This window comes from Eulemur rufifrons, chromosome 8 (assembly GCF_041146395.1).
Source record: "Eulemur rufifrons isolate Redbay chromosome 8, OSU_ERuf_1, whole genome shotgun sequence".
NCBI lineage: Eukaryota > Metazoa > Chordata > Mammalia > Primates > Lemuridae > Eulemur > Eulemur rufifrons.
Window position 1 is genome coordinate 23,184,084 of NC_090990.1, and position 14,723 is coordinate 23,198,806.

A 14,723-nucleotide genomic window follows, 5' to 3' on the forward strand; every position below is an offset into this window, starting at 1 on the left:
TTAAAAATGTTCAGCTTTAGAATGTAATGATGTTTAAAAATGTTCAACTTAAAAGATGTTAGGGAATCAACTCATTAATGTGAAAACTGATAAATAAAGGAAAATAATGATCTCTCTTGTCCTTTCCTTTAGGTACTGTATCTCAGAGTAACCAAATAGTTGATGAGGATGAGTTTTCTTTAACCACAATATTCCAGCTTCCACAAGAAAAATAAATGATAGAGTGTTACCATTTTGCAATCCTTAGGCTATGATCATCAATGCTTCCTAACAACCCCAAAGAGAGGCAACCAAACATTTTGTGCTTCTGATGTAGACACAGAGCCCTGCCGATAAAATATTATGGCTAAAAAATGGAACCTGAATCTGATTAAGTTTCTAGGTCTTACTGCCAATTAAAGGAAATATAAGAGAGACAGAATCATTTAAATAACCTCCCAAGGAAGCAACTGGCAACATTTAGAATGCAGGAGACTCCTCATTCTGAATAATTCTCATTTATCTCGGGATAAGTGACCCAACTTCTTCAACAAAAAAAATCGCAAGGGGAGAGGGTAGACAGCTATAAATTAAAAAAGACTTGAGACATATCAGCCAATTGTAACGCATGAACCTAACTAGAATTCTGATTTAAAAAAATACTATAAAAGAAAATGTTAGCCAGTCATGGAAATCTGATTGTATTAAGCAATTTTTAAAAAATTTTCAAAGATAGTAGTACTGTGGTTATGTTTTAGAGTTCTTTTTATCTGTTAGAGATACATACTAAGATGTTACGGCTGAAGTATTATGCCTGAAATTTGTTTCAAAACAATCCTGCAGCGAGCAGGGTGGTGGGGGGATGGGTGGGGTATGAATGAAAATAAAATAGGCCCTGAGTTTATGGTTGTTAAGGCTGAGTGATGGGTACATGGGGGTTTACTATATTATTCTGTCTGTTTTGGTATGGACTGGAAATTTTCCATTAAAAAAATGTTCGGGCAAAAAGGGAAACACCTGCTTGTGTACATGCACACACACACACACACACACTTACACACACAAACAGAAAAGAAAGGAAGAAAGGGAGGGTCCTGCCTTGAATAAGGAGAAAAGCTTAGCAATAAGACACAAGAAGGACCCTGTGGCTAACCCAGTGCCTGGCACACAGTAGGTGCTCAATAAATTTTGTGGAAGGAATTAAGTATTGATTTAAAGGTCTATACTAGGAGTTATGGACTGAATTCTGTCTCCCCCAAATTCATAGGTTGAACCCCTAACCACCAGTGTGACTGCAGATGAAGATAGCCTTCAAAGAGGTAAACGAGGTTAAAAGAGGTCGTAGGGTGGATCCCTATCCCAGTGGGACTGGGGTCCTTACTAGGAGAGGAAGAGACACCAGGGGTGCATGTGCTCAGAGAACAAGGCCACGTGAGAACATACAGAGAAAGTGGGTCCCTGCAAGCCATGGAGAGAGGCCTCAGGAGAAACCAAACCTGCCAACAAACACCTTGATCTTGGACTCCAGCCTCCAGAACTGTGAGAAAATGAATTTATACTGTTTAAGCCACTCAGTCTGTAGTATTTTGCTATGTGAGCCCTGGCTGACTAATACTCTGAGCTTCTCTTGAGGGGCTGGTGTCCCCCGGGAGGGAGGAGCCACCTGTCCTGACCCCTGCTCAAGCTGTGCAAGGCAAAGAGGAACTGGGAATGGTGACAGGGGACAACACAAAGAACGAATACTCACTGGCCTTGCAATATGCCAGACACTGTGCTTTTGGTGTGCTTTTTCTTTACCTGTACGTTACTCTTCACAACCACCTATGAGGTGGGTACAGGCCTTATTTCATAGCTGAGGAAACATAGCTGAGCTACCAGCAGGTTAGGTGACTGGACAGGGACACATGCTAGGAAGTGGCAGAGCCAGGATTGAAATCTAGGCGGATCGGCTCCAAAGCCTGCATTTCTAACCACTATGGTGGGCGTGGGAATGCCCACCCTGACCACTGCTGCTGCAATAGCTTGCGGGCTGCCTGTAAAGGGCTTTAGTTGACTAGCTGTCCAGCATGAATGGTCAGAAGTAATGAACATTCTCTCCTCTGATAGAGTGACTCTGCCGCTGGGGTGGCCTCTTGCTCTCTCCAGTCCTGCCCCCCCACTGTCCACCTGCTCCCCACCCCCAATGTGTCCTCCCCTATTTTGTGGTAGAATGAAAGAAAAATGAACTTTGGTCTCAGACAGATCTCATTTGGTGGTTAACAGTGATGGTTCTGGAATCAGAACACCTGGATTTGAACCCTGACTCTGTCATTCACTTAGCTGTGGTCTTGAGCAAGTCACTTAACCCTCTGAGCTTCAGTTTCCTCATCTGTGAAATGAGGATGACAGTACCTACTTCATCAGGTTGTCATGAGGATTCAGTAGGTCACTGTATGTAAAGCACTTGGCAGAAGTTGAAACTAAAAAGCTTCAGCATACCAAAAGAAATAATCAACAGAGCAAACAGACAACCTACGGAATGGGGAAATATTTACAAACTCTGCATCTGACAAAGGACTAATATCCAGAATCTAGAAGGAACTCAAACTGAGCAAGAAAAAAACCCAAATAGCTCCATTAAAAAGTGGGCAAAGGACATGAACAGACATTTTTCAAAAGAAGACATACAAATGGCCAAGAAACATGAAAACATGCTCAACACCACTAATCCATCAGGGAAATGCAAATTAAAACCACAAAGAGATACTGTCTTACTCCAATTAGAAAGGAAAAAGTCAAAAAAACAATAGATGTTGGCAAGGATATGGAGAAAAGGGAACGCTTATGCACTGTTGATGAGAATGTAAATTAGTACAACCTCTATGGAAAACAGTATGGAGATTCCTCAAAGGGCTAAAAATAGATCTACCATTTGATTGAGAAATTCCACAGCTGGGTATCTACCCAAAGGAAGAGAAGTCATTATATCAAAAAGATACCTGCACTCATATGTTTATCACAGCACTATTCACAATAGCAAAGATATGGAACCAATCTAAGTGTCCATCAATGGATGATTGGGTAAATTTCAGAAAATGTGGTATGTATGTACACACACACACACACACACACACACACACTGTGGAATACTACTCAGCCATAAAAAGAATGAAATCATGTCTTTTGCAGCAACATGGATGGAACTGGAGGTCATTATCTTAAGTGAAATAACTCAGAAAGCCAACAGTGCATGTTCTCACTTATAAGTGGGAGCTAAATTATGAGGACAGATGGACACAGAGTGGAAAAATAACAATGGGGACTCAGAAGGGCAGGAGAGGGGTGTGGGTACTATGTACACTAATTGGGTGAGAGTTACACAAAGACCCCAGACTTCACCACTATGCAATATATCCAATCAGCACATGTACCCGACAAATCAATAAAAAAGCACTTGGCCTAGTATCTAGCACATAGTAAGTGCTCAATTATTACTAGCTGGGTGATTTGGGGCAAGTCAATTCACCTCATTGGTTTTCAGAATTCTCATGTATAAAGGACAATTATATCTTTCTCACAAAAGTGACAATAAGATTGAACGAGTAATTGTTAGAAACTCAATAACTACCCTTAAAATTCTTCCTTGGAGGCCTAAATAAGCTACAACCCTCACTCACTTAGGTTTCTTTATGGGAGTGAGGAGAATTGACCTTCTTTCTTTATTATAGGACTTGTTTTTTCTGATTATAAAGGGAACACATTTGTTGTACAGATAGAGAATGTGGATGTGTTTATACCAAACTGTTAAACCATTTTCCTCTGGGGAGTGAGATTGAGAAATGAGTATTTTCACTTTGAACTTTCTTGCACTTGGGCATTGTTTGAAATTTCTATAACTACCAAATATTCCTTTAAAAATTAAGAAATGAAAACATACTCATTATAGATAATTTATCTCCTTTTTTCATGTATTTCTTGCAAGTGGAATTTTTAAAAAAAAAACTCAGCTTGAGAGTCTTTGTCTTTTAATAGGGAGTTTAATTACATTTATTGTCATAACTGATATGTTTGTCTTGTCACTGTCATTTTGCTTTATGCCATCAATTGCTGATGCTTCCATGTGGTGTCCTGTCTTCTTTGTCTTTTGCAATAGGCAATATGTTTCCTTTTGTTTTAATTTTCTACTGGGATGTGGAAAATAGAAAACCTGCTTTTCATTCAATTTGTAGATGCTTTTAAGGCTTTCATAAATGTGTTGAAAGTTATATTCTCCCTAGTGATATAATTCAAGAAAAATACAGTAATAGGGTGGCCAGGAGCCTGGATTTGAATTCTGGCTCCATCACTCAAAAGCTGGGAGGACCCTGGGCAGGTGACTTAACCTCTCTGTGCCCCAGTAGTGATAACTACATCTATTTCCTAGGACCGGTGCAAGGTTGAAATGAGTTGACACTTGTAAAACACTTATCAGAGTGGGGTACGATTATTTGGTTCTTCTGCTAAAGAGACAAGGAAGAGACGCACGTGGGTGACTGGGAGATAGCCAGGCTCTCTCGGGTAGCGGCCTTTACTTACTGGGAGTCTTTCTTTGGAAATTTCTGATTTTAAGCTGAGTTTGAAACTCTAGACCACAGACGCAGCCAAATCTGCCCCATTCATGTATATATCGTCTCAGGCTGCTTTCGCATGACAGCAGAGTTGAGTAAGGACCTCACGGCCCACAGAGTCGGAAATGCTTCCTATCTGGCCCTTTAAGAAAAAGTTAGTCAACCCCTGCTCTAGATCTGCCAGATGATCATCCTTCTTGCTAAATTTAGGAGAAGCCATCTTCTCCCTTGTCCTATTATAGCCTCTCAAAAGCTAAGTGGCTCTTAGCATATATTAAAAGATTTTCAAAAAGACCATTAGCTTCTGCATTTAATTGTCCACAAGGTGGAGATACTTAATCAAAAACAAAATTAGAAAAAATGGAAAAGACAAAGATGCTGATTACAAAGCAATGCTCTCCCACAGCGCGGACCAAAGGAGGAGCAGGTTCCTAGGGGCTTCTATATCCAGCTCTCTCTAAGGTTTTAACGCTGGATTCGGCCACTGTGGGTGGCATCTGGCTCCCACTCTGCCTCTCTGATACGCTGCTCCTCAGGGCTCTGCCCACCAGGCTGCATCACACGCCCATCACTTTGAGAAAACCCAGCAGGCTCTGCCCAGAGCCGAGTCAGGGTCTCCAACAGGCTGCCTCTTACTTCTGGTGCCAACTGCTCCCAAACCTACAGCATTTCCCCCTCCAGGGACAGAATGAATAAGACAGTTTTAATTTTAAAATTAGGACTTTGCTTATGAAATAGTGAGCTACTTGAGGATCCATTAACAAAGGTCAAATTCTTTCACATGGTCTTGAGTGTTTCACTGCATCAACAGAGCTCTGGTCTAGGAGCACCTGATTCGGGAGTGCGGGGAGCGGAGGGGAGGAGTCTGCAGTCACCAAGTCCTGAGGCTTCTTCAGTGGGGTCAACTCCTTTGGGACTGAGCCCCTGCAGGCTCAGGGTCAATGCGGATTTGGGCTTCTGCCCTGGAACCGCCCACAATCTTGGTGGGGAGCTAGGACGAAGGCCCATGGAACTGGTAAAGAAAAATGTAATAATGGTAAGACCAAGTGTCCAATAGAGTGGTCCAGTGGTGGCCCATGAAGAGCAACAGGAATTAGGAGAAGGAAGAGATCAGGTGGGCTAGAGACAGCAGGGAAGATGTCAGAGGGATGAACCAACACAAAGAAAACCCCCCAAATCAGAGGGGATGGATGCGTGCAGGGGAAAAGGAGGGGGCTGGCCTGCAGGAAGGTGAATGGCCACCAGCTGACAACCCTCCAGACTGGGTTCTGCGTGGGCACTTTGCGTGGTCATGTTTCTGCAGCACACAGCTCCATCAGATGTGCAAGATTATCCCCTATCGCCAGTGAGGGAGCTGAGGTCTCGGGAGTCACCTAACTTAAACCTGTCAGTTCCGCGGCTGGGAAGGGCTGAAGCTGTGAGTTTCATGCTGTTTCTCTAACTCCAAAGCTTATCCTGTTTCCAAAAGTGCTGACTGTACTGGGGAAGAATGGCAGGTGAGGTTGTGTGGACCACACTGCAAGGATCTCGGAAGTCAGAGAGTAAAGTTTGTTCACGTCCTGGTTGGGGCAGGCACCTGGAAGGATGGAAAGGCACCACTTGAGCCCTCAAAGTAGAGTGAACACTGATATGATTGGTCCAACAAAGAAATGGTTAAAATCAATGGCTGTTAATGCTAACAGCCAACCCTTAGAGAACGCCAGCTCTCTGCCAGGCCTGCTCCAAGAACTGTGCATGCCCACGATAGCCCTGCAAGGAGGTTCCCATCATCAGCCTGCATTTTACAGATGGGGCAACTGAGGCACAAAGAGGTCAAGTTGCTTGCCCAGGGTGACTTGGCTGGTGAGTTGCAGGGTGGTGACGGCAGGCAGTCTGGTCAGGGCTCTGGAGACCTTTCATTGACATACCTCTCATTAGGGAGGCTCTAGCCTAGGTGAAATGTCATTCATTCATTCAGTCATTCAGTGATTCATCAACCAGTACTGACTGAGCATCTACCAAGGGTCAAACAACATGCCAGGAGCAGGGATATGAGGCCGAGGAAGATTCCGTAACCGCACAGCTAACGTTTACGAGAACTTACTTTATGCCAGGGACTGCCCTTTCGATACACATTTTACTATATTATCCCTCCTTTTTACTGGCTGACAAAACCAAAGGCTCAGAGGGGGAAAAGCAACCTGCCAGGATTCCGGCCCAGTCCTCTCTGACCTGGAAGCCCGCCTGGACCCTCAGCCACGTGCAGTGTGATCTCCATAGTCTCTCCTCCCCAGCCACCTGCCTGCCAGCTCTGGGCGATGCTTTCTCTAAGCAGGCCCCCCTTCGGTCTCCCGTCCATCCCACTTGTGGCTAAGGCTACTCAGATTTGGTTTTGAGAATTGAGGAAGTCAAGAGGCGTCTTAGGTCTCTATTCTCTGCTCATCACATGAGATGTGAAGAAGGAGCTTTCTGGCTCCCAAAAGGAGAGAACCACAGCCCCTGCCTCCTTGGACACCGTCACTGCCCCCAAACGGCCTTTGGGATGCTCCCTGTTCATCCATCTTCACAAGTATTTATTGAGCACCTATTCTGTTCCAGGCACTGTGTATGCGACACAGATTTCACCTCATTCCTGCCCTCAGGAAGCTTTATCTATCTGCATTTTAAATGTCTGTAGTTTGGTAGAACAGATGGCTGGTGTGTAAAGGTGAGTCAAAAACCGTCTTGCATGGTGATGGAGGACTGAGGACAGGCCATAATGACAAGCCTTATGTTTGCTTCAAGCCATGTTTCTGCCGGCTGGTCTGCCCTGAGCCTCCCAGAAACTGACCACAAAGATATCAAGGCAGCATTTAACAGGGCCACAAAGGCGGAGACTGGGAGATATCCCAGGGAACTGGGGGGAATTAGCATGGGGAGAAGGCAAGACTGGCAGGCGGCTTGAAAGATTTGAAAACTCACAGTGCTGCCAACACTGCTTCAGGCTGCCAGGGCTCCCCTGGGCAGGGCTCCTAATGGCTGCGGTACCGAGAGTTCCCAGTTGACAGAAGAGGTGTTTTTGATGCCTGACAGTTCAGAGCCAGCATTTCTCCACTTTAATCTCTGATTACAATTCAGATTCCTATGCCAAGTGGTCCTATAAAGCCCCTGCTATTTTAGTGTGAGGGCAGGAGGGTGGCCCTGGGTCCTGGCAGAAGAGGAAGGACGGATACAGAAAGGGACCACCGTGGTTGGGGCCACTCGGTCCCTTTCCCCAGCCTCTCTGGCTGACAGCCACCGCCCCCAGCCCGCGGGCTTGTACCTTCACACCGCAGCACGGCACTGTTCCAGACCACGCTGCCCTCCTTCAGGATGCAGGTGATGGTCTCTGAGCCCTGCGTCCCAAGGAAGCCTTCGTCACAGAGGAAGGAGATAGAGCTGCCCAGCTGGAGGCTGTCACCAAACCGTTTGCCGTTCACTGGAACGCCAGGATCCGGGCACTCGTTGTGTCGGAAGGCTGTGCGGATGAGTGTCAAGGACATGGTCAGAGAGAGCTGGACTCCCAAAGAAAATGAGCTTCATTATGATGGTCAATCCTAGACCCCCACCGCTGCCCCAAGAACCGCCATGCTGGAGGGAGAGCTAGATACCCTGGGGCCTGGCATTAAGCAGGTGCTTGTTAAACTTGATCTCCGCCTTCCCAAGCACATACTCCAACTGCATTCTAATGGACATCCATTTACAGATCAGGCAGTGAGCTGAGCGTCTCTCACGTGAGCTCACTTACACCGCACAATGATTTTGTGAAGTAGATATTGTTACCCTAGTTTACAAAAGAGGAAACTGAGGCTCAAGGTGGTTAAGGAGTTGATCTGTCTCTCCAAGGTCAAATCCATTCCATGTTTCCTTAACTTCAGACAGGCATGGGATCATTAATCCTTCAGGTGAGCGGGACTCTAAATCCTGGGACCCTCATAGACACTAAGCATCATAAAGGAGGCGCCCTGGAATGGACCCTGTCCGGAGGCATTTCTTTCTTTTCCATCCTGTTGCCAGGACTGCCGCTCACTCTGCCCGCACAGGTGATAATGCAGCGAGGCGGGAGAAGGAGAGTCAGAGCACCACAGATTTAATAGTGCTTTGCCTCCTACTCGCCACATGGTACTGGGCAACTTATGTCACCTTGCAGAGCCTCAGTTTCCCGACCAATGATATGGAGATTGTACTTCACACACAAGACCGTTCTGAGATAGAAACAAAGTGAAAGCTGATGAGAGTATGAGAGTGGCGAATGTCTGGGCCAGCACCTGACGGGCAGTGAGCACTCATTAAGCATCAGCCCCCCTCCCTTTTCCCCTCCCCGCATGGAAAGACACCCTTCCTGCTCTGCCTCCACCAAACCCATTCCCCGCCTTCCTCCATCTGGGGTGCCACAGTTCTCAGGCTGCATGTCTCTGAAGCCAGGCCCTATCTGCATCCCTGCTGTTGTAAGGATGGCGACTTTTCAGTGCAGACCACACTCCATGGCTTCATGGGCAGGTGCCACTTTAAAATTTCCAGGCCTCTGAAATTCCTGGAGGCTGTTGGATCTTGGAGGCAAGAGGCCTGCAAGCCTGGTGGTCCCTCCCACTGCGGATGAACTGTGGGAGCCTCTGACATGGAGACGATTGTCATGGTCTCATATAGGGTCTTGGCTCAGTCTCCAACACCCGTCCCTCTGAAAGTCTACGTCAGCCCAGACTTCGGTCTCCCAACCTTTCCTGGTTAGGAACTGTGACCGTGAAGTTGCCCTGACATTTGGAAATATGGGGTGGGAAGGAAAGTGGTGCTTGGCACCCAGGAGTCTAGGTGTTTTCTGTTCAAAACCCTATCAGTCACACATGTGCACACACATGCATGCACAGATCCATGCACATACATGTGCATACACACGTGGATGTGCAGGCGCACACGTGAACACACATAGCAGGGATATGGAGCTATTTCCAACATCTGGGAGCAAAAGCTCTGAGTCAAGGATTTAAATCCTGCCCACTTCTACCTATGTGCCTTCTCAAACCTCAGTGCCTGGCGTGTGAAAAGGGACAGATCTTGGCTTATGGAGCTTTTGTTGTGAGGCTACAAGTGATGACCTAGTGTGGTCAGCACAGGGTTCAGCACACAGTAGGTGCCCAGTAAATGATAGCTACTGTCATCATTGTCCGTTATGCTCCATGTGGAAGAAGGATTGAGTTTATTCCCAGGAGCATTGGGGCTGGAAACAGGACCACTGATTGTTGTGACAAGGACACAGGGGAACAGATGGAGTGCTCCCTAGCCACAGAGGAGGCTGTGTGGGGAGGTGAGCTCCCTGACACTGGGCAAATTCAAGCTCAGCCTTGATGCCACCAGCTGGGGTGTGGGAGGAGATTAGCGTCCCGCAGGGAGATACACCAGTTCCCGATGCTTGTCCAAGGACTACTGTTCTCTGGCTGTCCCAAAATCACCCCAGAATCCTGTGAAAATGCAGGTTCTGGGGCCTCACCCCTTAGAGATTCTGACTCAGCAGGCCTAGGATGGAGCCCAGATTTTAAAAAATTATTTCTATCTATGTATCCAACTATCCATCAATATAAATGCCTAGAAAAATGTGTGATATCTGTAATAGTGTTTACCAAGTGTTGGGAAGAATCATTTCTGGCTGGGGGGATTTTTGGTGGAAATTAACATGTCTTCTTTGACCTGCTCTATGTTCTTAGTATGTACACACTGGCTGTGTGTCACTTTTACAATGGTGAAGAAACCTTGGAGAGAAATGCTGGTAAGAGCTTGAAGCTCAGGTTAGTCCGCTGCCCTCAAGTGAAGCTCACCCTCTGGCCCCTGTGGCCTCCTCCTCCCAAGGACTCAGCATTTGTCCTGGGAAGTGAGGGCGGGCTTACTAGGATTTGATTTGCCTCGGAGACTGAGTATCTGTTTGCTCCAAGTTCCCCCTCAGGGTCCACAGTCCTCAGCTCTCACCACCCTGGATGAGGGGGCTCCCCTGGGACACCTCTCCCCCCTGTTCTTCCCACTCCTGCTGGGCCAGGAAAGAGCATCTGGTCATTCTTGGATCCTTCCACTCAATAAGCATTTGCTGGTCCTTACCACCCCCCCCCAGGCCTGCACTGGGCCGAGGGGATGCAAAGGTAAGTGACGCTCCTTTCCAGGGCTCACGGTCTCGTGGGGAAAGCAGTGGGAGGACAGACCAGCCAAACACCGGTACTGTCAGCCCTGGACCTGGAAGACTGGGAAAGACAGAACTGGGCTTTAGCTCTACTGCTTCCTGCCCACAGACGGCGGGGATGGGAGTCCCCTGCAGGAGACACGCCCTGAGAAGGTCGATGTTTCTACCAAGTTGAGTGTCCTGAACAAGGGAAGGGAGGGGAGACGGGTGGGTTTTAGCCTGGTTGGGGCCTTGGAATCTGGGGTCCCAAATGGCCCCCCATGTAGTACCTCGAGTCTTCAGCTCAACTGGGCCCCAGGGACAGGTGGGACAAGCCCTCTCTGCCAAGGGTGGGCTGGAGGAGCTCAGGCTTGTCCAAGGGCACCAGAGGGACGAGCTCTGCGTGTGTGTCTGTGGCATGGGACAGAGCTTGCGTCGCGGACTCGCCCTTCACAAGCAGCCGCTGGGAGAAGATCTGGTTAGTTGCTCAGGCAGACCCAACTCCAGCCCCACTGACTCCTGGTCATTGGCCAAGTTCACTGGATTCTAGTTTCTTGTGACCTGATAACCACTTCTTGCTGTCTTTGGTGGCTTGCTATTTGCAGTCTCCAAGCTTCTGTTCCCGCCCCCACCCCCACTGCAACCACGACATACAGAAATAAACATAATCACCGCTGAGCTTCAGGCTGCTTCTAGAGAAGGGGCCGGGGATGGAGACTGGAGGTGACGACTTTCGGATCGTGGCCCTGAGGGGCTGTGAGGGAAGGCCCTGAGAGGTGGCTCCAATAAGCCTGGGAGCCGAACAGAAACACGGCCCTAGACCTTTGCTTCTGATTTGACACAGGGACTGGGGGAGCCGTTCAGACCGGGAACCAGAGCTCACGAGAACTACCGAGAGAATGACAAAGGCTTTCTTGCCCCTGGGCCCTTTCTGGTTCTGGCAGGGCCTTCTAGGAGAGGGAGAGTGGGAGGGGCAAATGAGGTTCCTGGCTCCTTTTACATTATGTATCACACCCACGGGACATAAATGCTCTATAGAGAGTGACTCCTAGGAGAGAGTGCCCCGCTTAGCAACCAGAAATTTATGCTTTTTCCTGGTCACGCTGGGAGCTCCATGCTTGGGCACCACAGCCCAGCGATGTCCTGGGAACCCACACCAACTGTCCTCCGTGGGAGCACCCTGGGTCATCCTGGGAGGCAGACACTCAGAGGGACGGTCAGCTGGCGACAAAGGGAGGACTCACTGGTGAAGGTGATGTTGAAGCCCCTCTTCCCAGTGGAGTGGTCAGTCTGGAACTCGAGGCGGGCCACGTGGCCGCTGCTTGTGATGGAGGAGGGGAGCTGGTTTCCCGAGAAGGTGCCCAGGACCGGGGCCTCGGCGGTAGCCCCATCCTTGATGACCAGGAAATCAAACTGAGGCTCCACGTCGATGTCGTTGAAGGCCAGGTGGATGCGGCTCTCGGGCCTGGCCAGGATGAGCCAGACGCAGTGGAGGTGGTTGCCATAGTCCTCTGGGTAGTTGGGAGACAGGACGACCCCAGACGGGCTGGTGAAGTTGAAGAAGCAGGAAACTGCAAGACAAGAGTAGGGGAGGTCAGTGACATCCCCCCTACCTCTGCTGGGGTCACTGAGGGCTGGCGGGGGAGCTTCTCAGTCTAGAGAGCAACGGAAAGAAAGGCTGGCACAGGGCTGGGCTGGACTGGCTGGGCTCTGAGCTCTAGCGGGAGGCATGCTGGGCTCCATGCTGGCCTTAGGACTGGGGGTCCCCTTTGGCCAAGGGTGGGTGTGGCAAAGCTGGTCCGTTTACTGTGGTCAGCACGCTCACCCAGGCAGTGTCTGCATGCTCTGGGCCCCCTGCATGGGGAAAAACCACCATTCAAGCCCAAGTGTACAGTCACGGTTCCCGGCCTCTCTCAGCCTGGTGTGCAGCAGGAGGAAAGGACACTGCTCAATGACACAGTGGTGGTCATTCCCCAGGGGGTAACCAGGGTGGAGACAGTCCAGGTCCATTTCTCTCCTTTAAACATTTTGATGGGGAAATGATAGCTGTGCCAAGGGGACTCTGACCACCCCAAGCTATCCCACTGTGCTAAGGAGGTGCCAGGAACCCCGTCCTTCAAGACCACAGCTTCTGAGGCAATTGAGGGAGGGAGGTGACAGCACCCCATTGCGATGCCCTGCCCAGTCCTGTGACCTTTCCCTACTTTGTTCACCCTAAGGATCCACCCCTGTGAAAATCCTTATTTTAAACCCTTTTCATGACAATTCCTAATAGGCCCTGCAACAAGGATGAGGCAAGAAAAGTATTATGAATGGAAAAACAAACAAATACTAAACCAAAGTTAAAAAGGAAAATAACAGAATGAAAAAAATAATTGCAACAACTATGATACAGGGCGAATATAAACAATATCAGTATCAAACTACAGCTTCTATAATTATATAAGAACATCACCGAGATGATGCTTAGAGGATTCACATGGGAGAAAACAGAATTAATATGGTAACACTAGGAAAAAATAAAGAAAAACTGTAAAACCCAAATTGCTGGGGCTTCACGGAAACTCACACATGCATCTATTTCTGGTTGCAGAGTAAAGTTGATATAATGCTTTCTGAAGGGAGTATATGAGTTTTTATCAAGAGCCACAAAACTATTCAAACACTTTGACTCAGTAATCTCTAGGAATTAATTCAGAAGAAAAAGAGCTGCCTGGACAAAGATGTGTACAGTGACATAATTTTATTACAGAGAAAAAAATGCGAACAAACTCTATGTCAGCCTAATAATGTGAGGTAAATTATAGCCTTTAATGTGATGCAGTTTGAGTGCGCTCATTAAAGTGATAAATATGACCCTGTAGAAAGAGTGTTAAACATCTTTTTAAGTAAAGCAGTAGATCATAAAATTATATGTGTGCTTTTGATTATAGCTATTAAATATTTGTTTATATATAGATGAACAGTGGACATGAGCCCCCGAATAAAAATTGTATTAAGGTGGTAGGTTTCTGGGTGAGATGTTTTCAAAATGAATTAACATTTAATTTTTCTGACTGCAAAAATGAGACAGGTTCATTCTCAACATTTTTCAATATACAACAGTATAGAGAAGATAAAAACAAACATGGATAAACATGTGAGTCCCTTTATAACACGTAAACTGATGTTTGGTGTTAATAATATTGATGTTTAGGTGAGTATAATATTTGACTTACTAATTATAATGAAGCTAAGATGAAAGATAACAAAATCATGTTTGCCAAAGAAAAAAACCACACGGAACAAAGGGACTGGTGATTCCTTGGGGTGACTTTCTTCCTGGTTCTCCCTGACTCCCATCTTCCCCTTTTTAACTCGAGGTATTTCTTTTCCAACCTGCAACTGAAAAAGCCCTTCTTTGAAATTCAGCAAAGTGAGTCTGGGCCTAAGACACATTCAGTCTCCTCCCCATAATCCCTGTATGTTTTAAGTAGAGCCCAGGGGAGAGAAGGACATGAAAAAGCTTTTTGGCAATGCAAGATGCAGTTAATAGCAATGATTATTATACATTATCAAGGGTCTACTGAGTGTAGGCACCATTCTAAGTGCTTTCATCAATTACTCAATTTAGCTGTCACTGTGACACTACACAGTAGGTACTGTTATTAACCCCATTGAAAGATGAAGACACTGAGGCGCACGGAGGGTAAGTAACTTGCCGGGGTCCCATGGCCAGTAGATGGTAGTGCCAAATTCAAACCCATGCAGTTTGACTCCAGGGACGAAGCTCTCAGCCACCCCTCAACACCGTCTCCCAGGGTGAGAGCAGTACGGCCCACTGGGCCTGCCGGGGGTGTCCTCGAATCTGCTGAAGACCTGCCCGCCCCAAGCCTTATGTCAGCACTGAAGTGGGCGGGTGCTGGACAAGGACGCCACACTTGGCCATGTTGTCTCCAGCTTTGTGGGAGACCAGCTGGGAGAATAATGCAAATAATGGGGATCAGAACCCAAAGGCAAATACCTTAAAGACAGAAGGC

The 14,723-nt window shown here is 47.4% G+C and overlaps 1 protein-coding gene across 1 annotated transcript in view; it reads right to left on the reverse strand.

The window, feature by feature from the left end:
• The window catches only part of CSMD2 (CUB and Sushi multiple domains 2), a 571,373-nt gene that overhangs the window by 193,638 nt on the left and 363,012 nt on the right, over positions 1–14,723 (reverse strand). Inside the window, 2 exon segments of the mRNA XM_069477647.1 lie at positions 7,846–8,040; positions 11,949–12,275. Coding sequence (XP_069333748.1) covers positions 7,846–8,040; positions 11,949–12,275 — 522 coding nt within the window.